We start from the raw sequence: 26,051 nt of genomic DNA, 5'->3' as shown, positions 1-26,051 counted from the left end.
CCTTGTGCTGGATCAGGGTGGTTGTCTATCTCCCCTTGGGTGTGAGTGGGACAGTGTAAGACAAGAAACCACAGACCCTGGTGGACCATGGGCACAATGCCTCCAAGCCACAGGGGCTTCCTTTAATCAGAGAGACAACTGAAACAAGTGTTTCTTTTTTTTTTTTTAAAATACAGCCATTGAAAAGACGACACATTAAGAAACATGTAAACACTGCAGCTGCTTAATTACAAGTTGCACTGCTTGGTTTAGTACCTATGCACTCCCAGGTATGGGGGTAAAGGTGGGGGCAGGGCCTCCCCTCACCTCCACAGTTGCACAGACAAGGAGTGAATGGGGGCAGAGTGAGGGAAAACAGAAGACCTGGCTTATGCCCAGTCCTGAGAGAATAAAATCAAATTCTACCTTCTAGTTCTCCCAGAAGAAAGGTTTAAGATGTTAGGAAAGTTGGAAAATGAATTTGGGTTGTCAGTTGGGAGGCAGAGGACTTGACAGGTCCTTTCTAGTTAGAATACCAGCTATTACGGGAGGCACACCAGAGCCTAATCTCATGTTGTGGAAAAGGCAAGGAACACAGAACCTGCCTCCCCTACACACTTAAGCCCCAACCTTGATAATCCAGGGGCAGCTGGATGGGTAATCCTGATCCCATGGGATTGTCCGTCGCACCTGTACTCGGGGTCCAAGCATGGGGGGGAACCACCTTACCTTCCTTGGTTCTGCTGTCCCCAGTCAACCTCAAGTGTCATCCCAGTATCTTTTCCTCCAGTCTCAGTCCTGACCCATGAGTCCTTCCCAGTCAGAGGCTCATGACTGCACTGATTTCTGAGGAAAAGAGGAGTCTGAATTTTCCACACTAAAAGATGACACAGGAACCAACCCCTCTGCTTTCCAAGTTATGGAGAACTCGGACCACCAAATATTGTTCTTATTGGCCAGGGGGTCTGCTTGAAGGGAAGAGAGGCCAATAGGTCATTTCCAGATGAGGCAGAAAAGGATGTCAACACCTTTACTCCAATAGGCCCATACACAGTGCAACAGAGGGAAGTCCTCCTCTTCTTTAGCGTAACAAGAATACCCACAAGAGTTTTTATGTATGTTTTTAAAACAAAAACATCAATGGTCCTAAACTCTGGTCAGTCAACTGGTGAAGACGAAGACATAATTTGGCAAGCAGAATTATTCTGAAGTTGTGTAGCAGTCTTCTGCTGACGCTCTGACCTCCCTCCTGAAACTCAGAGAGTGAGGGGACATGGGTGACAGTAAGACACTTCCAAGCCCCAATTCCCAGAAACTAAATGAAGGGAGAGCAAGGAGTGATGAGGATCCATTCTTAGGGAAGCAAAGAGATCAAGGCCCCTTCCCGGGATCTCTTAAAGGAAACAGATGCCCTTGTTTAGGCTTGCTATAGCACACAGCAATACCCTAGAACCATCCAGCCCCAGGGGCTGGGGAGCACAGTCCCAGGGTGAAGGCAGACAGCTACCACGCACAGTCACCATACTTCTTCCTCAGTGGGCCTGGCTTGGCTTCCTGGGTTCAACACCGCTGCCATCCATGCATGGTACTGACCCCAAGGTGTCTCTGTGCCCAGAATTTCTCACAGGTGAGGGGACAACAGCCAAAGGCCCTTCTGCAGGCTTCTATTCCAGGACGTTACTGACAAGAGTCCGTAGAAGATGGAGAAGGGGGGTGCCTGGGTGCCAGCAGTGAGAGAAAGGCCAGAAAGGAGGTGGCTTGTGGAAACTTCAAAGCACCACATCCAAGACTCCCAAAGAGGTAGCTTCCTGACCTTGAGTCTCCCCCTGCCATTTAGGATAGGGCAGGGATAGCAGAGGGGAGAATAAGATGCGACTACCCCGGGCCCCGTTGGCAGCTCAGAATCCCAGGGACATGCTCAGATCCTGTATCAGGAAGCTCAGAGACCCAGGAGCCAAGGATGCCTGCTCTCTGCTCTCCTTTAAAATGCAAGGCAGCCCCACCTGGAAGGCCTCAACAGAAGGCTCTCTTCCCCAGAGAGACTAGCTACCAGGTTGGTACCTCTCCCTACTCCCACATCAGCCGCAGAATCTCAAGGAGACTGCCTCCCAATCCAAGCCCCTTAGGTTCTTCAAAGAAAAGAATTTAAGTCAAAACACGATTTGTTTTCAGGTTGCAAGTAACAGGTCAGTTGAGCATCACACTGTCCTCCCCCTCCCCCAGCCGCTGGTGTTTGGTAGACGGGGGTGCTGGGGTGGAAGCCCAGCCGCTTCTTGGCCCTGGGGGCCTACTGCCTGCTGTTGTTGTCAGACAGCTGGCTGGGGGTCCGCACCTCACCCAGGGAGGTTGTGCCTTCGAAGCGCTGTGAGGCGATGGCTGCCTGGTGGGACATGCTCTTCCGTACGATGTCGCCTTTCCTCCACAACACCACTTCCTGCAGAATGGGGGGGGCAACATGCTACCTTGAGAGGGAGGCATGAGGGTGGGGGTTCCTAGAGACTCCCCTTTCTCCTGGGCATCTTGGCAAGACCTCCTCTGCTTCTCTCTCCCCAGCGACAGCAGTCGCCCATCCACCCAGAGCGCCTTCTGATGTGTGGGCAGGACGGGCAGAGTGGTGGCAGGGCCTGGGCCTGAGGAAGCAGACTCGATGTGTCAGGTGGGAGCCCTCATTCTTGCTGTGGGACTCCCTCTTGGCGAACTAACAAGTGGCACAGACGTTCGTAAACTCTCTCCCCCGTACCGTTCTGCTTCATCTGTCTGCTCGAGGGCCACCAGGGGTCTTGGGGAGGTGCCCGGGCCTCACCTGCTGTTTGAAGTAGCGCCGTTCCTCCTCGTCGATCAGCACCAGGTTGAGGTAATAGCGCACAGAGAACTTCTTGTTGATGTCCCGCATGGTGGGGGTGAGCTCGTAGCCCGCCAGGAAGAGCCGGATTGGGATGGACTCTCCTGTAGGGCCAGGCAGGTATCAGAGCAAAGGGCAAAGTGACCCACCCTACCTGACACCGAGGCACTCTCTGCCCACAGCAGGGGAGATGCCACCTGAGCATGTCATGGAACACCAAGGGAATGCTTCTGCCTGGTGGGAATTCGCATTCTGCGGCTCCGTGATCTGCTGAAGCAAAAAGGTGACTCTGCACTTCCACCCCAGGTCCCGCTGCACCTTCTCTCACTGCCCTGATACACAGACCCGTGAGTCTGAACAGCATGGGATCCTACTGCTAAGCATCTTTTGATTATACATAATGTGTCTAGTCGTTGGGTTTTCACAAGCCAAGTGTCAAACCCCAGCTAACTCATCATGTCACCCGGCAATTTCGATGCCACCGTCCTCCATCCTAAATAGCGCATGCCCTCCAAAATACATCTCCACTCTGAGATGGATTGGCACAGTGGTACAGTGGTCTGGAAAAGAGAAAATCCTCATTCTGGCCTTAGTTCTCCATTAACCAGTTGTATGACTTCTGAGTTAGTCTATTGCTTTCTCTGGACCTTAATTTCCTCTTGTGGAAAATTGTGGAATCAGACTATGTGGTATTTCTGATCTCTTGCAGCTCTAACACCCTGCCTTTCCTAATTTAAGTGAAATGAAATTAGGGCAGTAATTCTACTGAGAAAGGCCAAACCTATAATGTAGTCTAAAGCTAAATATAAAATGCACCATTAATTATCCGCTGTTTTGTCTTATTTCTCAGAGAAAATGACAAGTGGCTCTACTTGCGCAGCTGATGAAAAAATGGCACATTCAGAGAGTCAGGAGAGCTCAGTCCTATCCCCGCCCCCGACCCCGACCCGGCATGGTGACACTCAAGAATCTGCTGTCATTGTCCCCTCCTTCCACATGGAACACACACGTGGGAACAAGCTGAATAAAACCGTGGCACGACCCAGCACTTCTAAATGCAAAAATAATTCTTCGTGATCAGTGGCTGCGGAGCCAGGGGAACATAAAGATTGCTACTCCCAAATAATCACGGATTCCCCAACTAACAAAGCTTTCGGCTCCATTCATTCCAGATGTAATGTCAGCTGTGGGGGTGGGCGGTGCCGTGCTGTTTTCTGTCCCCTTCCCAGGGCTGTCTGTGCACCTGGTAGTACCGCCCAGAGTATCTACACTTGGTGAATGAATTCGGAGAATGAATCACTTTGCTAGAGCTAGAACGAAGGAACACAAATGATTATTCTGCACTAATCTCTTGCTCCCTAGCAGCAAAAACGCCAAAAGGAAAAAGTAGTCAAATGTTCAAACTGTATCTGCTAAGCCAGTACTTTCCAAGCTTTTGTTATTTTAAGAGACGTGACTCTTGAGATGCTATCTCCAGTACAAGCTCAGTATGCAGACGAGGCCAACGTGGAGCTTTTCTGGCTGAAGGTGGGGAAGGAGCTCTGAGTTCCACATGCCCAGCCCTCCTTTTCCTTTTTACTGGGATCCACAGTGAACAGTTAGAGATGAGAAATTATAGGTGACTAGGAAATCTTACTTTAGCAGTATAATCCCTTGGGCCCCTCCAAAACTCTGTGCGGGACCTGGGGGCACGGGTGAGGCAGCTGTGGGCTGGGTGCTAGGATGCTCACCTCTCACGGGCGCCCCATCCATGATCTCATACTTGGCTATCGTGTCGTTCTCGTGGTACACATTGGGGCCTGTGCCTGTTGTTTCCCGCTTGATGATATCTATCTCCATGTGCTTGATTTTGATTCTCACCAACAGGAAGTAGATCTTTCCTACAATGACATCTTTCAAGTGGTATCTGGGGAAGAGAAAATAAGATGTGAATACGGCAGCCAAACTTTGCACATTTCCAGATCTCCTGGGTTTCTGGGGAGGGGACGCCACCAAGCAGGTTGGTTGAAGATAGGAGTCACAGTGCACACGCACCCACGTTCTTACCACAAATGCCCTTGCAGAATGATTTCCCAATATGTTCTTTATTGGAATCATAGTAACTTCTGTCCCATTTTTCCATATGCAACTCACAGGACATTCCTCTTGCATGTTACATCACCCACCCTGTGCTCGCCCATCTCATCTATCTCCTCAGCACTTTAATTTCTTTTATACCTTTGGTTCATGTTGTTTTAGATGTCCCAATGTGTGGGAAGCCAGCCCCACAAAGGCAGGAACCAGGTCTCGCTCTGAGCTCACAAAATGTCTTTTGGGAACTGGGCCTCAATCGTCTGCAGCAAACAGTTCTGTCTGCTAGACGTGACAGTCCAGGCAGGAGCGGCAGAGCAAGATGCACACGTTATGCTCCACCAGCACCTTGTCTCTGGGCCCTGCTCACAAGGCTTGTGCTCTGTGAGCTCTTATGAATTTGGCCATGCTGCATAACGCTTTCTGACCTTTCCAGAATTTCTCTTCGAGTCAGTCTGGAATACCAGTGGTCTGCGTGTGCACAGGCCTGTAACAGGCATACAGGAAGAGAGGAAAATCTTCAAACCTGAAGCTCAGAATCATGGGACAGGAGTGTTGGCAGGAACTTTAGAATTTAACCTCCTTATATTACAGGTGAAGAAAAGGAAGTTCAAAGAAGATAAATACTTGAACAAGGATTTAAGTAGGGGACAGACACAGGATGTGAACTCTGACGCCTAATTCCTAGGCTTGTGTTCTCCCCACTATTTCATGTTGCCTTTCTGCTTACAGTCTAACTGGGCAGACATTCTTAGCAGATAATCTAAGAACACTTACAAAATCAGAATGGAGGCTGTTCGCAGCATTTGAGAAGGAATGCTAAGACAGAACAGATTCTAGGGGTTTTTAAACTTTGATAAACGGAACATTCCTTTATTCTAAATGAAATCCTATGCAGAAGCATTAACACTTGAGAAACTCCTGTGGAGGGCCTAGAACCCTGGACCCCACTCTTCTTTCACTTCATCCTTTATGTACGTGTTTGAAACCTACTAACCTGTCTCCACTTTTCAGAGGAGAAACCCAAAGTCAAACATGTTAGTACCTGCTAATCTTACTCCAAGGCCAATCCTTACTGGCAGAATGGGACTATATGATAGAGACAGTGTGCCCTTACACAGCAGCCTGCTCCGAAAAGGCAGGACAGGTCTGAACATCCAGTTCCTGGGGTCATGGGGTGGGCTCTCTAAAGAGCTCTTCACATCCCACACTTGGTCTTGAACATCTGGCTGACTGACAGCTATTCTGAGCTCCTCCTACAAGGCAGCACTCCCTGCCAGCCACCCCTTCTACCAGGTAGCTGGAGAGCTGGTGGGCAGGCACTTTTGGTGGCTCCTTTCCAGAAGGCCCACAGAGCCCTGAGGCTGTGAGGAGAAAGAGGAAGAAGGCTGTTTCCTTATGTGTCCTTGCCTCGCCCAGCTCAACCTCCCTCCCAGCTCGCCCCACTCCATTCCACAGGTGGGGCCTTGCGAAGCAGGGCCCGTTCTGCGTCATGAGTGGTTCCAGGCCAGGGACAGGGGAAAAAACAGGACTTTCCCTCACCCCTGTTCTAAGAAGCACGTATGTTGCTAGTTTTTTTTAAAAAGCCCTATTCCTAACCCCTACTACCTGACCCCCTGGATAAGAGTGGGTCTGATATGAGGGTCTCCCCAGTAAGAACCCTAGAGACTCTAATTTCTTTTTTCAGCTCTCTGTGAATAGAATACACTTTTACTTTTGCATATCTGATTTTCAAACATTTTCAGGAATGTATTATACTGAAAAGAAAGATGCTTGTGGTACACTTTTGAAGTGTCAGTAAGTTTCATGATTTACAAGCACTTAAATATATTTTTTTAAGATTTTTAAAATTCGTTTATTTGAGAGGGAGAGAGAAAGTACAAGCAGAGGGAAGGATGGGGGAGAAGGAGAAGCAGGCTCCCCATGGAGCAAGGAGCCCGATGCAGGGCTCGATCCCAGGACCTTGGGATTATGACCTAAGCTGAAGGCAGATGCTTAACCAACTGAGCCACCCAGGGGCCCCGCACTTAAAATATTTTCATGTTTGGACAACAAACAGTTTAAAACATACACGGCTTCCCCACGTGCCAGTCAGAATTATTTAAAGACCTTCATAAAAAGGCATCAGGTGTTCTTTGCTATAATTCATTTAAGTTCAGGAGGAAGCAGTGAATTATGGCCGTTGTGTGGTTTCTTCACATTGATTTCTAGACACATACTGTATATAGGATACAAATGCTAACAGGAATTGTATTCTGAGATTATTTTCGTCAGTAGAAGGAAAGAGCTCTATCTACATCCAAAACAAATAACTTAAAGTTAGTTTGGCTTGACCTTGAAAGACAATGTAGGATATTTAACTTAAATGTACCTTCTTAATTTCCGTTTAGTTTAAGTAAAATGAAGTTGAATTTCCTGGTCCGCCTTTCAGCAGCCTGGCACATATATTCACAGTGCCAGGTCAGTGGCCTCCCCTACAGCACTACGAGCCACCATGGCCAGGGCTCTGCCACTTGTATTCTCATCAAGTCCTATCTTACCTACCTCCCTCAATAATTCTCCACGACGGTGGGGCCCTGGATACTTACTTGGACTTATTATACTCAAACTCGATGTGCAGGCAGTCCTCAATCCCAACCTCCATCTTGATGGAGGAGTTCAGCTCTGGGTACGTGCTGAGCGTGTGGACTACAATGTCCATCTCTTTGACGACATCATTGAGGCGGCGGCTGATGGTAGCTCGAAGGAAATACCTGTAGGAGACGGATGTGTCGTGAAGGAACACTCCCGGTCTCCACGTGCTGCCTCAATCCATGCACCAGACAGACTGGAGACGAGCTCTTACAGTGGTTAACCTTTGGGGCTTTGTCTTCCTTCGAGAATTTACCTCTGTGGAGCCTCCGCCCAGGAAGAAATGAACACATGCACTTAAGCACAGAATTCTGCAATTACAGTTCCAGGGAGTTCAAAGACCTTCCCCCCAAATGCCTTTCCGAGCCCAGCCTCTCGGCTCAGAGCGTTGCCCTAAATAAAAGTGATTTCTCTGCTCTATAGTCGCACAGCAAGTTATCCTAATGCCTTTCATGCCCCTCACCACTGCCTACCACGTATCTGTGTATGGGTTTTTCTTCAACTAACTCCTGGGTCTTCAGGCACAGGGATCTGTCTTACATTCTTATATTTGCATGCCTGTTTATTTACCAATATTCAATCAATTAAGCATTTTCCAAGTCCCTCAAATTAAACAGGAGGGATAGGGAATGGAGAAAGTAAGTCAGTTCTTCATTCAGCAAACGTTTATTGCTAGGCATAGGATGAATGGGAAGCTCACAGTCCACTGGAGAAGGTGGACCAACTAACAGAAATATTAGAACACATGGCAATGCTAATTCAGGTAGAGGAATCAAGTGCTATGGGGCGAAAAAAAGGGCGCTCGGGCAGAGCAGACCTTATAAGTAAAGCATCGGAAGTGGGAGAGGTCCTGGTTTGGACAAAGAAAGTCTCTGGCTGAACCTTGGATCCTTGGGGAGGTGTTGCTGTGGTAGAGGACAAGAGCGGAAGAAAAGACAAAACCGTGAAGGTCTTAGCGTGCCAAGCCTGACCCTCCAGTCAGCTGCTCGAGCACAGCCGATCCCCAGCATCCCTGTCCCTTGACTTACTCTGCTAATACCCAGTGAATGGAGAAACACCCCCTTAATGATATTTTCTTCTAAACAAACTCAGATAATCTGCATCACTTGTCAACTCTTCCTGGAGAAAGCTGCTAACCAGATCAGTGACACATTTGGCTCCTCTCCTCTGTGTGGCCCTGACTGATGCTTGGCAATCCTTTTATTCATCTCAGTAACTTCTGCCACATTCTCCAAGATACTTATTTGTTCCTAACCCTTTTCTATTTGCTCAGGCTCTCAAGCCTCCTCTCCCGCCTCTCTGTAGAAGACACAGCTTTTATTCTACTGAGAAGAGGAAGGCCTTCCAAGTCAAGATTTATGATTCTCTCCCTTCTCTGCTTTGTGCTGTTTCTTACTTCGGTCCTAAATGTGCGTCTGTATCCTTGCCCACCCTTTCCTCCTTCCAACAGTACCTCTGTCTCTCAAGAGAGACCCTTTTCCTCCTCCATCTGGCAGAATGACTTCCAATCTGGGTGCACATTACAAGCACTCTAGGGGGAGGTGCTTCCAAAATCCAGATGCCAGGCAGAGCTGACATTTAACTGCTCTGCAGAGCCACATAGGCGTCAACATTTTTCAAACCTCCCAAGTGATTCTAATATGGGAGCTGTGGTGGAGAACTACTGCCTGGCATTCTTGAGCCTTCAAGTGTCCCAATTTCCTCAGTATATTGAATCCCTCTCCAATAAAGGCTTCCTCCTTTGAGTTTTATATAAAGGCCCAAACTCCTCAATCCCCAAAACACTCTCCAGGCCTTGCACCCCTGACCGTTCGTCAGGGACAGTGGTCACGGAGAGGTTCTGTTCTAACTACTGCAGTTTCTTCCCTGTTGCCAAACCCAGCAGCCTGCCTTTTCAGCTTCGGTTTCAACACTGGACAGTAAAACGTTCACTCCTCGTCCTTGAAATGCTCTTCCCAAGGTTCCACAGGAGGGCTTTTCCGGCTTCACCTCCCCTCCCACCCCCACCTTCCTATCCCGCTCATAGGTCCTGCCTGGGCTCTTCTCTCCCTCAGCTCTCCTCCTTGAAAAACGTACCAGTTTTTACCTCTGAAAAGAGGGCTCCCAACAGTGCATTTCTCTGTCCTGAGTGCCAGGCTTGCATTTCCGATTGTCTAGTGAACTTTTGTACCTCTCTATTTTGCCAGTGCCTTAGACTTTAAAATTGGATGAATCATCTTCACTACAAACCATCCCTTCTTCCTGATAGCCATGTCTGCATCTACATTCACTGGTCAGTTCTGTTGCTGTCCGCTAAATTCCTTGTTTGCTGCCCACTCCCGCTGTGTCCACTAAGGTAAGATGCTCACAACCTCATACCAGCCTTCCAACAATTTTGTCTCTGCGCTCTACCCATTCATCAAATAGGACATGTTTTTGGTTTTTGTTTTTTTTTTTTAAAGATTTTTTAATTTCTTTATTCGACAGAGATATAGACAGCCAGCGAGACAGGGAACACAAGCAGGGGGAGTGGCAGAGGAAGAAGCAGGCTCATAGAGGAAGAGCCTGATGTGGGGCTCAATCCCATAACGCTGGGATCACGCCCTGAGCCGAAGGCAGACGCTTAACCGCTGTGCCACCCAGGCGCCCCTGTTTTTTTTTTTTTTAAGATTTTATTTATTTATTTATTTGACAGAGAGAGAGACAGCCAGTGAGAGAGGGAACACAAGCAGGGGGAGTGGGAGAGGAAGAAGCAGGCTCCCAGCGGAGCAGGGAGCCCAATGCGGGGCTTGATCCCAGGACCCCGGGGTCACGCCCTGAGCTGAAGGCAGATGCTTAACAACTGAGCCACCCAGGCGCCCCAGGACATGTTGACTTTAGAGGAACCATCCAAAAGAACCACTCCCTCACCTAAAAACAAAAGGAATAGTGATCTCTTCATGTTTCCCCTCTGCCTAAGCAGTAAGATAAAAGCCCTTCATCTGGAATTGACATCTATAAGCTGCCCTTAACGAATTTTCCCTTCTTGACCTCCTCACTTTCTCAACATGAATCCTAATGTCTTCATCTAATTAAATAATAATAAATCCCGCAGCCAAGCTTTGGTGACAACTAGGTAATCCTTATGGTTGTGAAGCTTTTTCTGAGTGCAATGTCTCTAGTTTGAGTAATGTCAGTGATTAGACCTCTCTGCAAAGATTGAAAAAGAAGAGCATACAATCAGTCTTCTGATGGAAGAGGGGAGACCAGGGAGAGAAGAGAAGGGGAGGGAAGGTCTTGCTGTAGTCCGCACCACCAGGCCTTAAGATGATGAAGACGAGCTGATCATATGAGATAGCATCAAGGGCTGGAACCAGGTGTCTAGAGTAACAGAGGAAGTCTGCTTTATCTCAGTGACATTGCATAATCTCAGGTTACATCCAAGAGTCTAGAGCTTCTCTGGAATTTTTTTTTTTTTTTTAAACCCCAGAGGCCCTAGAATCAGTCTCCATCCTCAGAAACTGGAACACTTTTATAAAAACAGTCCTATGTACTTAAACTGTGTTTATTAATTTTTAAAAAACTCATCACACTGTGTTATGTTTTACGCTCCCATCACCCCAAAAGATGGAGGACTGATCTAGAACTCGAATCCAAATCTATTCTACTTTTCAAGCGAGAGAGCTGAGTGACAGAGCTCAGGCTCACACTGCTGTTGTGTGGCAGAGCTGGACTGAGGATCTGTATGTCCTGATGTGCAGTTCATGGCATGCTGGGGACAGCATGTACCAGGGTATAAAAGCTGACCGTTGAATCTTGAGGAATTTTAAAAGCTGGTTGTTAAACATAGCAATTATTTAAAATTAAATTATAAAAGCTTATAATTAAGATTATATGAAAAACAAAGGCAATATATACTAAAACTCATTGTTTCCTAATAATTTTGCTATGTTTTACAGTTCTCTTTGCTCTTGGGGAAATTTACATCTAACTATGTCAAGGTGGCTACTGTACATCTCTCCCCAACTCTGTAATCAGGAACATTAGGTTGGGAGATTGAAATTGGCCATGGTGGGAATATTTACACTACAGAAACTGACAAATGCTACAAACCAGGGCTTTTCCTCCCAGACAGCCCACTGTTAACCATTTACCAGCACGCCACGGCTCTCAACTCTCTTCTTTTTTCTTGATACCTATATAAAAAGCCTCAGAAATGTGAACAGTTTCAGGGGAAGGTGGGGAAACAGCAGGCACAACTTACCGTAGTTTCACATTCTGGCCTGTGTATGACTCATACGGCTTCTCCACGTGGGTGAATTCAAAGTCGAAGGCCTGTGATTGGCTAATTTCTCCGGGCCGGGCCAAATCCTTCACCAGGGACACAAACTCATGGTGGTTCCCGCGGTCGTAGTACAGCTCTGGAGAGAAAGCAACAGCTTGTACTACGAGACCCCGAGCTCCACGGGGCTTAGCAAGGAGGCTTCAGGAAGCAGGATCCCCTCTTCTGACAGAACTCCCCCCAAAACAAACTCCCTCTGGCCCTTGTTTTTGACTTTTTTTTTTTTCCCTAATCTCGGTCCTTCACTGCATTCCCCATATACTGATCTCCTTCCCTCCCCACTTTCTAAACACTTCAATTTTATACAGAGAAATCCTGTGGTACAGTAAAAACCCAACATAACCCTGCTCCAGCATATCAGGACAGTATCTTAGTGAGAGATATATCAGGGGAACTGCTATCAAAAATACTACATTGCTTTAAAAACATTTCTAAAAATATTTCTAACTTTTGAACGCATGTTCATAGTTCTTTAATCATATCATCCTTATAATAACCTTCTGAAGTAGCTAAGACAGGCCTTTTCACTCATTTAACAGAAAGAAACTGAGGCATAGCATGGTCAAATGATTGGCTTAGAGACTCATTGCTGGCTGCAGAGCTGAGATTAGAGCAGATTTCCTGCTAGAATGAATCTCTTTCTATGACCTGGTACAAAGGGAGTAATAACATTACACTTTGTAAGGTTCTGTAAGAATTAGAGGACATAATGCAGGTAAAGTGCTCAGAATAGTACCCAGGTGATAGCAAATACTCAAAACATATTAGCTGCTAGCTGTTATGATTCCTAAAAAAGGAATCCACATGGCCACTCTGACGCAGAAGTCTTAGTGTTATTCCCTCCATCTAAATAAGGGGGGGGTCCTTAACTTCAATGAGCACCAAAATCAATTGGAGGGTTTGTTAAAACCAGATTGCTCAGCCCTGCCCCTACTGTCTGGGGTGAGGCCTGAGAATCTGCATTTCTAATAAGCTCCCAGGGGATGCTAGTCCTGCTGGTCCAGGGACCACACTTTGAGAGGCATTGCTCTAAATTCATCCTTCTCTGGAAATAGCTCTGGCATTCGAATCTTAATTATAAGTTCATGCCATCAATTTATCCTCTATTATTTTATGCCTATTTGTACTCTGCTATTTAAGTGTTAACTTTTCTAAATGCATGGTCTTTAGAGATAAGGCCTAGTTCCTGGCACCCCCTCAGTACCTGGCTGTGCACAGGGGACACTTAATACTGACTGTGAGTATACATGGCCACATTACAGTCAAGGTACCACTCCGGGGGCATTTCTGGGCTCCAGTCCTATGTAAGGCTACAACATTTGACAGGGTAGATCAACAGGGGAAATAAATCTGGTAGAGTGCACTCAGTACCTGCTTGGGGACAAAGAAACGGGTCCACAGAGAGGAGTGTCCAGGACAACAGCCTACTAGGCCAGTTCCCACATCTCCAGAGCACAGCAGGCGATCTCTCTCAGGGACAACCTGAGCATTAGGGAGGGCAGTGGGGCAGAGCTGCATTTGCGTGGATCCGCCTCAGACAGCACAAGGTCTGAGCCCTGATTAGGACTGCAGCTTCAGGCCCAAGAAATGCAGTATCCAGCCCTGCCCCAGGGGAGAACCATGCCCAGAAAGAGAAAATAGTTTCAAGTAGTGCTTTCAGTCTGAGTGCAAAATCAACCCTTGTTGCCCTAGGAGCTGGTCCTGACAAGCCTAGTCCATAGGGAGGCTTTTTCGCCCCAGACAGGGAAGCATTCTAAAGCAGAGTGGGCTCTGTCCTAAGATTCCTCCAACTGAGGCAGGTGGCATTAGTATGGTTTAATCCCAAACTAGTGCTGCCGCTTCTGTATTAATTTACACTGTGATTACAGTTTGTTGCTGATTTCCTATATAGTTACACTTTGATCCACTTTATATTATAAACAACCACCTTCTCTTCCAAATACTAAATGGAATCAGTAGCAGGCAGCATTCTGGGTAGTGAGTAATGATCTACAAAGTTGCTAAATGGGAGACCACACTTACAACTCATAGGGGAGAAGGACAGGGAAAGGTGGGCAATCCATTGCTTCTATTTTAAAATCCAATAATTGTGTCCCCCAATAAATGTAAGGAAGTGCAGTGATCAGGTAGGAACAGAACCACTGTGACAAGGGCTCCTTCACTTACTCTCACGGATCCATTGTTACATAAGTCCTTGTTGATGGTCCTGACACCTACGTGGGAAGTGACCCCCTAAGCAGTGGACCTGGTGTCTTAGCTCCCAAGCACTGGGTTCTGGCCATAGTTTCAGGGGACAGAAGCAGGCAGAGCAGAGCCCCAATGACCATGAACTTTGAATGAGAAATCCGAGTTGAGAAAAAGATGGAAAGAGAAGGACAGAAAAATACACAACTGTGATCAAACATACCTAAGTCAACATGAGAAACAAAACAGAGAAGTACCCAAGAGCGCACAGAGAGCAGACTGCCAGCATCTAAGAATCCTAGCAATGTTTTGCCTGACCCGGCAGGGGCACCTGGCTGTGGCCATCTTTGGCAGGAGAGGTCCTTCCCTGCATAGCGTCACGTTCTCCCTCGTGCTTTTCCTCCTGGACACATGCTAATACCAGCTTCTGCATTAAATGTCACAGAAGAGTGGCAGTGTGTAGTCTGAGTGGAGCTGGACTGGGCTTTTTAATGTATAATTTATAAGCCATTTGCAATGCTCTTGCAAACACTGTGGTGCAAAGGAGCAGAAATAGCAGCCATACTTTGCTATTTGCCAATAAGTTTGGTTTCCTCTCACATAAATTAGAACAGAAACTACAAGTCTGTTTCAGCAAGAGGCTGGGCCATCAAGAGGCTATAAATTGCCTGTATTCTATCCCAAAGATGCAGTGACAAGTCATCCCTGGTTCTCCCCAACCTCCAAAGCCCTCAGCAACCAGGCATCTCAAGCTAGAAGTAGGAACTGACCATGTTTTTTGTTAAGGTAACTTCCCTGTCTTGAGCCTTTCTTGATTCCAACAGGAGGAAGTGACTTATGTAGTCAGGATGTTTTCATGATGAAACTTGCCACCAACGGCTGAGGGGTGAATTTGCCACTTTGGAAGGAAATTGAGCCAGCTTTGCATCACAGGGTCATTGTTAGAGACAGCCTGAGACCTGCTACTGGGCCGGGACCATGTTTGGTCCAAGCTTCCTGCAGGTCTTAGAAGAAACATTAAGTCAGCAAGGGCAAAAAGACCTCCAAAGAGCCCCGTCCTGATTTTCCCAGCCACTATCTGCTGACTGGCAACCCAGTCGAGATTCAGGCTGGCCACATCCACTGAGATCTCCTGGACCCTGGTACACTTGCTAGAGCAGTAACACCTCTGGGCTGCCCATCCCCAGCAAGATGCAGCTCTGCTCGAGCCCTGCAACAACTCACTAATAGGCCAGAATCGATCCATTTAATCTCAATGTGCCTTATACTTAGCTTTTCAAGGGTTAATGAAATAAAATACAGAAAGCCTCCGGAGTTTTCAGAAGTACAGCTTGGGGCACCTGGGTGGCTCAGTTAGTTAAGCATCTGTCTTCGGCTTAGGTCAGGATCTCAGGGTCCTGGGATCAAGTCCTGCATCAGGCTCCCTGCTCAGTGGGGAGTCTGCTTCTCCCTCTCCCTCTGCCTATCCCCCCAGCTTGTGCTTTCTCTCTCTTGTTCACTCTCTCTCTCAAATAAATAAATAAATCTTTAGAAGTACAGGCTTGACTGTTACTGACAGGTTCAGATCCATTCAGTGGCATTACTTTTTTTTAAAGATATTATTCATTCACTTGAGAGAGAGAGAGCACAAGTGGCAGTGGGGGGTGGGGGGCAGGATTAGACAGAGAGGAAAAAGCAGACTCCCAGCTGGGCAGGAAGCCCTGGATATGGGGCCGGATCCTAGGACCCCAAGATCATGACCTGAGTGGAAGGCAGATGCTTAACTGAGTGAGCCACCCACACGCCCCCAGTGGCATTACTTTTAAAAACTTTTTTAAAAATCCAGGTATTACCTATTTGGTTTTGGAGGAGAGGGATATTCGTATCTGCCCTCCTTTGTAAGTTTGACCTTCTAATTACCTTTGGTTTATTTAACCCCATTAGTCTCCAAAATGGCCCAGCTTTGCCTTATATCTTGCATTACGGCTCCCCAAATGAGTCCATCTAAAAAATGGCCTCTTCTAACAATTAAGCAATTTCCCTCCATGCTTCTTATATACCACATTGCATTTTTCTAAAATGTGGGCCATCCCATGCTAGAGTGACACATTTGTTGCTTTGTTACAACAGATCAAGTCATTGGAAAAAGCACACTAGGTGAAGGAAGAAACCCAATGTGGCTCAAAAACTTACTGAGGGTAAGAGAAAACATATACAACACAGGTGAATAAACAGGACCTTCTTATACTCTCAGGGGGCAACATTCAAACTGCAACATCCAAGTAGTTGGGGTAGAACTGAGTGAATCACAGGTCTGATGACTCGTATTTTCTTACAGACAGGGAGAAATCAGCCTCAACTTGGCCTAAGAAAGTACAATCAAAGAAAGGCAACAGCAAGTGAACCGACATCAGCTTTAACGTTTCTGTGCCCTAGTTCCCTCTGGGAAGAGGCTGTGCCCGGGTGCCTGCTGGTAGGTGAGTCATCTTAGTTCTCAGTGGCCTCAAGTAAGGGCCACACCTAGCTGACCAATGCCTCTGCCACAAGTGCCAGCAGGACGCCCTCCCTCTTCACAAGAAGTAGCAAAGCCAACCTGCACTCCCCCTTTCCTTCATTCAGGTAACTCTGGTTCTTCTAGGAGGAGTTGAGAAAAAAATCCAGAGAACATCTTCTGCAAATTCCTAGATCTTACCACGTATCCAGTTAGCAAATATTTATTGAGCACCTACTTTGTGTTAGCCACTGAGACTAGAGATTAGCCACCACATTGATGATGGACTGAAGGCAGTCCCCGGTTTTCAGGGACTCAGAATTTAGTGAGGAAGGCAGACTAGGAAAAAAAAAAAAAGTCACCGTTTGTCATATCCTGTTGGAAAAGAGGTACTAATGAGGCCTGTGGAACAACAGTGGAAGAAGGGCTTAGGCCAGCCTGGGGAGCTTGGGGAAGGCTGTTAGGGATATCACGTGTGCTGGGCGCTTTAAGCATGGGTAAGAGCCTGAGTGGAAGGTCATACCTTGCAGAAAGATGTCCACATGCAAAGGGAAGATGCCAAGATTCTAGAAGGAACATATTTTGAGGAAACTATAAGAGGTGAGGGTTAAGGGTAAGGGAGAGATGAGGCTGGGGAGAAAGGCAGGGCTACTCAGGAAGGAGCTGGGTACACTTTTGCCCTTTAACCAATAAGAAGCTGATGAGCAGAATTTTAAGGAGGGGACTGACAATGTCCAAACTGCCTTTTTGAAAGTTTGCTCTTACAGAAGATGAACTGAAAGACGAGGAAAGCAAAGGCAGGAAGGCCAGTTAGGAGGTGACCACAAAAAGAGGTAATAAAGGCAGTAGTATTGGCAAGAAGAGGAAGCACAGACTGGGGACGTACTGGAGAGCTGTTGGAGAGCCAACGGGGCATGAAGGAGGAGGCGTTAGTCTAAGATGACTTCCAGATCTTTGAGGTTGAATGGACGCAGGTGACACAGGCCACAATGGAGCAAACAGGACAAGAAGGAGGGCTAGGGCTGGGGCAGAGAAAGAAAGAGGTTTCTGCTTTGGATGTGTTTCTGAGGGACCTGTGGGGTATCCAGGTAGAGGTGCCTAGCAGGCGGCTGGAGACACAGGCATGGAATGCAGGAGAGAGCTCAGGTCAGGACAAAGATAGAGGTTGGGAGTCATCAGAATACAAAAGACACAGAAGTTATGGGTCCAGATGAGATTGCCAGAGCAAGTTACAGAGAAGGAACAGGAAACAAAAGTTACCTCTGTTCCTGCCTACCTCTAAAACCAAGACTGAAACAGCAGCTTTTCTGAGCAGGGTCTGGGTCACTATGAGGAATGAGATCCAGAGAGGTCCAATGCAAAAGAGAGCCAAACAGTTGTCTCTGCAAGGACATTGGGTAGAGTCCCTTTCACAGGTTTCCACTTGGGCTAACATGCCATTCAGGAGAAGACAACGGAAAGCAACGGGGGAAAGCAGACAAGTAGACCAAAGGGAAGGCTAACCTGGTCCAAACATTCCCTATGGACTGTCTGCACAGCAATCAGGGTGACTGCAAGGCAACATATTTCTAGTGCCTGGAAACTTCTTGATGGGTCAAGCTTAATAGGGAAAGAGAAAATGACAATAATCATTTTAACTTCCTTTTACTGAGTACCCATTATGTGTGCCAAGACCTGCACATCACATATATTATCTCTAGTCCTCACAAGACCCTAGCAAAGACTGTGCTATTATAAACTGAGCCCTATCTAAGTCACCCTGTCTGCATGACCCTCAATCATGTACCAGGCTGTCCTTCTAATGAATACACAAGTGGGACAAATATACTTTCATCAGGAGGAAAACGAAATTAATCATAAGGATAAGAAGGTTAATTACATAAAGAACTTGATTTTCAAGCTGTGGAACTGTTCCCCAGAAGAAAGAAAGGAAGGAGGGAAGGAAAAAAGAAACCAAATCCAAGAGACTATAGTTTTTAAGAACATTTTTGAGTTAAAATGGAATTCAATGAGGAAGGTGGACAGAGCCCAACGATATCAACTTTCTTACTCCCATACAGCAAGACCTATACTGTAACATCACTCACAGAGCCAGACCCACGAGCCTGACCAAAGTTCCACCCACTTCATTCATAGTCAAGAGTGCAGTGAAGGAGAAAACCACACTACCACAACCTCAGCAAAGTTACTCACTAGCCTTGCTCTGGTGCCCTGAGATCAGTAGACTGTTGATACAGATAGACCATATTCTGCATGAAGCTATCCCTTGACAGCTCAACGTTATTCTCACAAGGTGATTTTTGTTATCCCTGCCTTATAGGTAAGAGAGCTGAGACCCAGAGAGGCACACAGCTTCCTCAAAGTCACAGGGTCAACAAGAACCCACAGTGCTCAGAGGCTCGGGAAGAGTTATCAATGGAAGCTAAAAGGTTGGGAGAAAACCCAGCAGGGATGATGATTCAAGGAGTCAGACAAGAAGCCAGGCAGGGCAGGGACAGCAAGCAGCTCCCTCAACTTCCCTTTCACTTAGACTAGAGGGAGGCTTTGACTACATTCCCCTGACAGCTCATTTCACATTGCGGGGGTGGGGGACACTCTGGTTATCTTCCACGTATTGAAGAGGTATCACCACCACCTGGAGTGATGGGATAAGACACAGACTAAATGTGCCTGTTTATACTTGTATTACAGAGCCAAAGAATCCATGCAATAACTTTAAAACGACTGCTTGAAAATACAGATACTAAGTAGACAAGTACTTCTCGACTATCTCTTCATTATGCTTAGCATAAAATGCTTTGGATTCATCCTATTTACCCAGTGGTCCATTACTAGGGGTGACTTTACCCTTCAGGGACATAAGGCAATATCTCAAGACATCTCTGGGGGTGCGTTTTGGGGTGCTTCTGGTATCTAGTGGGTCAAAGCCAGGTTAACATCCTGCTAAATATCCTGAGACGACAAAGAATTATCGAGGCCCCAAATGTAAACAGTACTGCTGTTAAGAAACCCTATCCAAGCTAGAGACAGGAGAGTAAAGGGTATGAAACTCTCTCTTTAGCCCCTTTCCTATACATAAAAGGCAACTCAAATTCTGGATTTAAAATAGCAAAAAAGTTTCCTATATGATCAGTCAGTCTTTGACCTAATTTCATTTTCTCAAATACCAGAGGCAAATACTTCAGCCAAAGCACTGGCCACACAGACTCCTTTTCCCAGGATTCCTCCTACCTGTGCCAGTGTTTCCTGCCCCTGTAAAACGGGAGAACAGATTCTTTGCTGAACTCTCAGGATATGAGAGAGAGTATTTAACGAGCTTTCCCAGGAAGTCTGTAAGAACGGGGTCCTACGTGCAGCACGTGCTACAGGTATGAATCTTTTGCCAGAAGTTTTTTTCAGCCCACATGAGTATTTACTGTGAATCTACTCCTGACCTAATGACAAAGACCATTTATTTCAGAAGTACCTGAGAGTTTTTAAAAACACAAGACTTCAAATAGTCTTAGAATTAGAGACAACCCCACTCTGACTGCCAGCTCCCAAATAGTCTGTGTTGTTACTGCCTTTTATTGTCTAGTTTTAATTATTAATAATTATGTTTGAAGATGGTTGGAGCACTGAGAAATTTTGATCATTTAATTTTGGACTCAGAAGAACCATTTTTTTGCCTGTAAGGAGAAACTTGGTCAACTGAAAACTAGCATTCTATTGAGGAAGTCTTAGAAACACAGGCTAAGTAGACAGAAAGAAGACTGCAGGGCTGTTTTCTCAAAACAGGTCCAAGGGTAGGAGATCAGAGCTGATGTGAGACAGAAGGGTGGTGAGCTCTCTCCTCTATCACATGGAAAAGAAAAAGGGGATGGATGGGAGTGAACTAAGTGAGGCACAGAGGACCACCTTAACTTGGGCCTGACAGCTGTGGATGTCCAGACAATGGCAAAAGCAGTACTGCAGAAAGGTCTCCCCCTAACAAACCCACCTGCAGGCTAGGCAGGTGCATCTCACTCGGAAATCCTGGAGGCAGGAAGCAAAGCTGAGCGCATGCTGAAGGGACAACTAGGGTATCCCAGGGCAAGGTGCCCACAACAATGAGGCTGTGGGCAGGGATGCTCCCCTTCGCCCTCGGCCACCCCCACCATCCTCGCGATGCACTGTCACTTTGGCAGGGAAGCCGGCAACGCAGGCTAGTCGCCGGCCGGCGGGCCTCAGACTGCACTGGACAAGGGGCTCCGAAAGGCCTCACTGGAGCTGGGCCTGGAACCACCCCGCGCCCCCACCCCCAAGTCGGCTCTCTGGCCCGGCGGAGGCGGCCGGGGAGGGAGGCCCGGGGTGCCCACTCACCGATCTGCCCGATGAACTCGATCTTGATGCCCTGGTGCTCCAGACGCTTGTTGGGGTTCTTGAGTGCGAGGCTCACCTTCCCGGAGACCGTCTCTCCGTCGTAGAAGAGAAAATATTTCTCCTTCTTCCCGTCCTCCGTCTTGTGCTCGGCCCGCTTCCTACTCTCCGCATCGTTCAGCAAGATTTCCACCTCCACGCTCTGCCCGAAGCCGAAGAAGCTCATCTCACCGCCGGGCCGGGCCGGGCCGGGCCGGTCTCGGTAGGACCGCTCCTCTCTGCGGGGTGGGGGCCCTAAGCGAAGGCCGGAGGGCTGGACGCTGGACCCAGCTCTCTGCCAGACGGGGGGCGACCGCACGGCTCCCGGCTTCACGGGGAGGAGGCAGGGCCGGCTGCAGCGCCCTGGGTACCAGTGCACCGCGACTCGCCAGTCCCGGGAGAGCCCGAGCCGCCGGCGGCAGTGAGGGGCTAGGGCGGGCAATGCAATTGGAGGGGGGAAGTACAGAGCCCGAGCGTGCGTGGCCGCTGCCGCCCACCGGTTGGGGTGCGGCGCTGAGAAGCACAGCGAGCTAGCCCCGGCCTCTGGCGGTGCAACGCACGGAGGTGCTTCGGCAGCTCCGGGCGGGGGTGCCGAGGGACCGCTGGGCGGGGGGGGGCAGTCTCCAGCCCGGACGCGCCGGAGACGCCGCGCGCATGCGTTCGCCTCTGCCGCTGTAGCTTTCGCCACCCGGCCACCGGGAGATGTGCTCATTGCGCATGTGCAGTGGTAGGCAGAGCTGCCTGTCTTTCCCTTAGTTGACATGGCAGTTACAGCATTTTTCCAGGATTCGGAGCCAGACGTCCCGTAAAATTAAAAGAACTGCAGATACCCTTTCTGGGTGCTTTTGTTTTGTTTTCCTTTATTGTTTTAGTTCGGGAAACATTAGGCTACCATCCACATTCGAATATGTACAACGTTCGAGTACTGTCTGACGGGGTAAAGGTAGCCCTTTGACACGCACGGGAAATGTCGCTTGAAGGGGGCAAAGGTGACATTTAGTACAGGAAGGATCCTGTCTCAAATTCTCCCATTTAAAAAGATAAGGCGAGAACGATTCTATTAAGCTTTAATTTAATTGTTGACCCCCACTTTAAATGGGAACCTAAAAAATCACCCCGCGAAATGTTGGCTCAAACTCAATTCTTGGCCTGCCCCATTCTTTGCGCATGCGGCAGAAGACCCTGCTGATTGGTTAATAGAGTGAAAACGGCTGGGCGCGATGATTAGTCGGTAGGAAATTCCCCACGTTGTGATTGGTCCGCAGGAACGTCTCGGAGCGCGCGCGGGAGCGAGCTTTCAAAGTTGACCACCGCGGAGGCTAGCCGGTTTCTGAGAGATAATGGTGGCGCTGCCGGGCCTTGGGAGCGGCCTGCAGCCCTGGTGCCCGTTGGATCTCAGCACTGGTGAGAAACGAGGCCGCGACTCTCGGGGAGGCCGGGCTGTGGTGCTTTGCGACTGCGGTGCTCCTCTGCCCGGGCCTGGGGTGGGGGTGGGGCGCTCGGCTCTCGGTAAAGTCTGTGGTCTCCAGGTCTGTGCACTCTAGGCATTGGCGAGCCGGGTCTGGAATAGGGGCTTAATCTAATAAAGCATCAGGGGGAAAAAGCTTGTATTGTCCGATCTCTTTTAGTTCTTTTGCATCTTTTCTCGGTCTTCCCTTGCTTGTTCTGTAAATCCTCACCGACAGTCTCATCCATTTCTTTGGTTTTAAATAGCAAATATATTTCTTCGTTCAGACTTATTTCCTGAACTTCGTGTTCATTGGTTTAAATGGGTGTCTCACAGCCCCCTCAAACGTCACAGGCACGAAACTGGGATTCCCGAAGGCAGTTATTGGTACCAAAGAATCCACAAACCTGGGAGTCATGACATTCTTTCATCATCTTTCATGCTCACAACCACCGGCTGTCCTCCCCTCAGAGATGTTTCTCAGGTCCTCCTTGCTCCTTTTCCTGATGCTGCTCTCCCGCAGCAAGCCCTCATTATAGCCAGCCTATATCCTAGCCTCTTTTTCATGCCAGCTCTTCCAGCCCATTCCCCACACCTATACCAGAATCACTTTTAAAAACACAAACGTGACCCTATCGAGTCTTTAAGCCTTTAATGTTTCCCCTCTATTTCTTAAATAAATGACCAAATCTTTGGCGTGCCCTATAAGAGTGTTCACCCCTCACTGCAGTCTTCTTTTCCAATAGCATAACCTCTGGAGTCAGAACAGTGGGATTGGCTCTTCAGCTTAGCATCTCTGTATCACTGAGCAAGTTGCTTTACCTTGCTAAGCCTTAGTTTCTTTACATGTCAAGTGGGGATTATAATATTACCTACCTCACAGGAGTTTTGTGAAGATTTAGTACCTGGCACATAGTAACTGCAGAATAAATACTAATAATGACTCTCATCCTTCACACTAAGACTCTGTGTTGTAACTATTTTGCTAATTTTTAAACAGGCTGTACTTTCTTTCCCTTTGTTCTCTCTGTCTGGGATGCACTTTTTTGCATTTCTTTCCCTGGTAATCTCCTACATTTAGGTCCAGTTGAAGCAGAATCACCCTTCCCATTTCTTTCATCCTTCCCACCTCCCCCATAATATTTTCTATTATGCTTTCTACTGTTTTACATACCTATTACTGTTTTAACTCTGATTTATTGTGAAAATAATAATAGTACCTATCATTTATTGAATTTATTGATTTCTTGACACCATATCTTTTCTTTTTTCATTGGGACTTGGGTAGTTGTGATCCAGAAATTAGATCAGAAATGTGGTATGCATTTAAAAATATGCAGATAAGATAAATGGAAGAATATCAGAGAAAAAGAGGCAGGAAAAGATGCAAGAACATTTTTAGGAAAAGGATTATATTTGTTAGGAGAATGATTAGGAAAGAATGAGTGATTAATTAAAGCATGTTAAACAGTCAGTTGTCTCAGATGTCCCTTTATGCTGAATACTTTATTTGGGTTTATTAACTTGATTGTACGATTTTCACAAAGGGACATCCGAGGCAATCTTTTATTAACCTCCCTTTTTTCCTCCAGATTGAATTTATGGGAAAGTTCATATTATTCAGTGTTTTGAAGTGTCGTTCATATCTAAAAAGTGTTTTCCTTCTTGATATTTTTAGAAGATGATCAATCTAATAGCCAGCTGTCAGTTCTAATTTAATAAAAAAAGATTTTTTAACCTTTCCTGCTTTCAATTATGCTACACCTGTATTGTATATTTAAATGTGAGTTGTGACTAGTAAGTTTTCTCTTTTTAAATGTACCTAGAGTCTAAAGGTTATTGATGTTTTGCTTGTTATAGAAAATTTTTTATTTAATTGCATTTTCCCACTAGAATGGGTGGACGCAGTATGGGAACTGGATTTCACAGAGACTGAGCCTTTGGATCCCGGCATAGAGGCAGAAATCCTAGACACTGGATTGAATGCATTCACAAAACTATATGAAAGTATTTTCCCCTTTGCTACTGAAGAACATGGATCTACAGAGGTAAAAAAAAAAAAAAAAAGATTAAAAATTAAGCCAGGAGTCTTTACGTGTTAGAAGTGGAAGATGAAAGTCATTATTATAATCTGAAGCTTAGCCTTTTTAGTATACAGTTTATAAGGAGTATGATAAGAACAGCATAAAGAATGTGGTTCATTTGTTATAAAATCCTGATGGCTAATAGCTAAATCAAGTGAGAAAATTACAGGTTCAGTTTAGGCGTTTAAACATGAGATTCTGTTAAGAAATTCTTAGGGAGATGTAATAGGCCACTGGCAATGTGAATTGGAAGACTAGGAAAGCAGTAAAAATTCAACAACATAGATAGAGCCATCTGAATTAAGGGGATGGGTGAAGTGCAGAAATGCATGAGGTCAGTGAGGAAGAGAAGAGACAGGACAGAACTGAAAAAAACGGGTTTAAGGTGATCTGCAGGCAAGCAGTCAGAGTGTGGCGAGTGTTGATATGAAGACTAGGGAGTAGCCAGGCATCAAATGCTGCAGAGGCCGTGGGCAGGCAGAGAGTCCTGACACAAGGAAGTTGGGGCAGAAGTGATTGAATCATTTTTGGTGACCTGCAGAGTCACAGTTACAGATGAGTGGAGTAGAGTTGAAGTGGCATTAGAAATGAGGAGGTAATTGTTATAAAGGGTAGGAGGTGATTTCTTCTGGAAGTTTCATGGTGAAAAAATTCAGAGTGCTGATAGGATTCTAAATGGGCTCTTCCGTAAAGTGGCACATGCTAAGCAGTGTGGCTAGGCCAAGGCATTACCTGCCACTTTCCCTGTCTTCAGGAAAGCAGGAAGTACAAGGCCTGATTTCTTGAACTTTTGTGGGCCTATGTTTTTTTTAAAGATACTCCAGGATAAACCATATTTAGTTCCTGCTATGTTTGGTTTATAGAAATAACCCATTTCCTCTTCTTGTGTTTAATCGGCAAAGCATGGAACAATGATACAATTAATAAAATTGTGGTTTATAGTCAAGGGTGTATTTCCTTTCTCACCTAGGCCACTTCTGAAATCTGCTGAGGGAGAAACTTTTCCTGCTCCTATTGCCCATAGAACATTTAAATTTAAGTAAAGACTCTGATTTCTTCAGTTAGTAATTAGAGTAATAAATGGTTTTGAATACATTTAATTTAGAGGGGTAACTCGTTTGAGTAAACACTAATATAAGGTGCCCCAAAGGTCTTAGTATAATTTTTAGCTATGATAATTTCAGGAATGTATATGCATCAAACCTATCCACAAATTATTTTTGAAAATTTGATTATTTGAATTTCTTGTGTACTTAGTTATCTTTGTAATTTTGAATACTACATTTTAATTTTTTGTTTCAATCCCTTTGAAGATGTATAATTAGGAGCCAAGTTGGTCTGTTCTTTGTTTTGTTTTGTTTTTTGGGGTTTTTTTGTTTAATAAGGTACTAAATACTTACAAAAATCAAATAACAAGAGACTTTCCCACTTCTCTAACTCTTGGCTTTTATGTCTTTCCCTCCCCCAGAGCATTTGGACCTTCTTCATTGAGAACAGTATTTCTCACAGGGCACTGGTGGCATTGTTCTATCACTTTGTTCAAACAGTCCATAAGAAAAGTGCCAGTGTGCAGTATCGACAGTTTGGCCTTCATGCTGCTGGGCTTTATTTTCTGCTGTTGGAAGTACCAGGTATGTATATTTGATATGATAGAATATATATATATA

At 46.5% G+C, this 26,051-nt stretch overlaps 2 protein-coding genes across 3 annotated transcripts in view; one reads left to right on the top strand and one right to left on the bottom strand.

Moving 5' to 3' along the window:
• Positions 1 to 81: 81 nt before the first annotated feature.
• VPS26B (VPS26, retromer complex component B) lies at positions 82 to 21,452 on the bottom strand. Of its 2 annotated transcripts, XM_034666108.1 has the most exons (6): positions 20,818 to 21,452; positions 11,745 to 11,901; positions 7,480 to 7,644; positions 4,552 to 4,727; positions 2,783 to 2,925; positions 82 to 2,413 (listed from the first exon to the last, which is right to left on the bottom strand). In XM_034666108.1, the coding sequence occupies exons 1-6, from the start codon at positions 21,038 to 21,040 to the stop codon at positions 2,267 to 2,269; spliced, it is 1,011 nt and encodes a 336-aa protein (XP_034521999.1). In that variant the 5' UTR covers positions 21,041 to 21,452; the 3' UTR covers positions 82 to 2,266. The 2 variants fall into 2 exon arrangements, with proteins under 2 accessions (XP_034521999.1, XP_034522000.1); XM_034666109.1 differs by lacking the exon at positions 7,480 to 7,644.
• A 220-nt stretch (positions 21,453 to 21,672) lies between these two features.
• NCAPD3 (non-SMC condensin II complex subunit D3) overlaps positions 21,673 to 26,051 on the top strand; it is a 58,782-nt gene continuing 54,403 nt past the window's right edge. The window contains exons 1-3 of the mRNA XM_011221874.3: positions 21,673 to 22,257; positions 24,194 to 24,348; positions 25,853 to 26,015. Of these exons, the coding sequence (XP_011220176.1) occupies positions 22,194 to 22,257; positions 24,194 to 24,348; positions 25,853 to 26,015 (382 nt within the window). The 5' untranslated portion in view covers positions 21,673 to 22,193. The remainder of the gene's footprint in view (positions 22,258 to 24,193; positions 24,349 to 25,852; positions 26,016 to 26,051) is intronic.

This window comes from Ailuropoda melanoleuca, chromosome 8 (assembly GCF_002007445.2).
Source record: "Ailuropoda melanoleuca isolate Jingjing chromosome 8, ASM200744v2, whole genome shotgun sequence".
NCBI classification, from domain to species: domain Eukaryota; kingdom Metazoa; phylum Chordata; class Mammalia; order Carnivora; family Ursidae; genus Ailuropoda; species Ailuropoda melanoleuca.
This window is presented reverse-complemented; position numbering and strand designations above follow the sequence as displayed.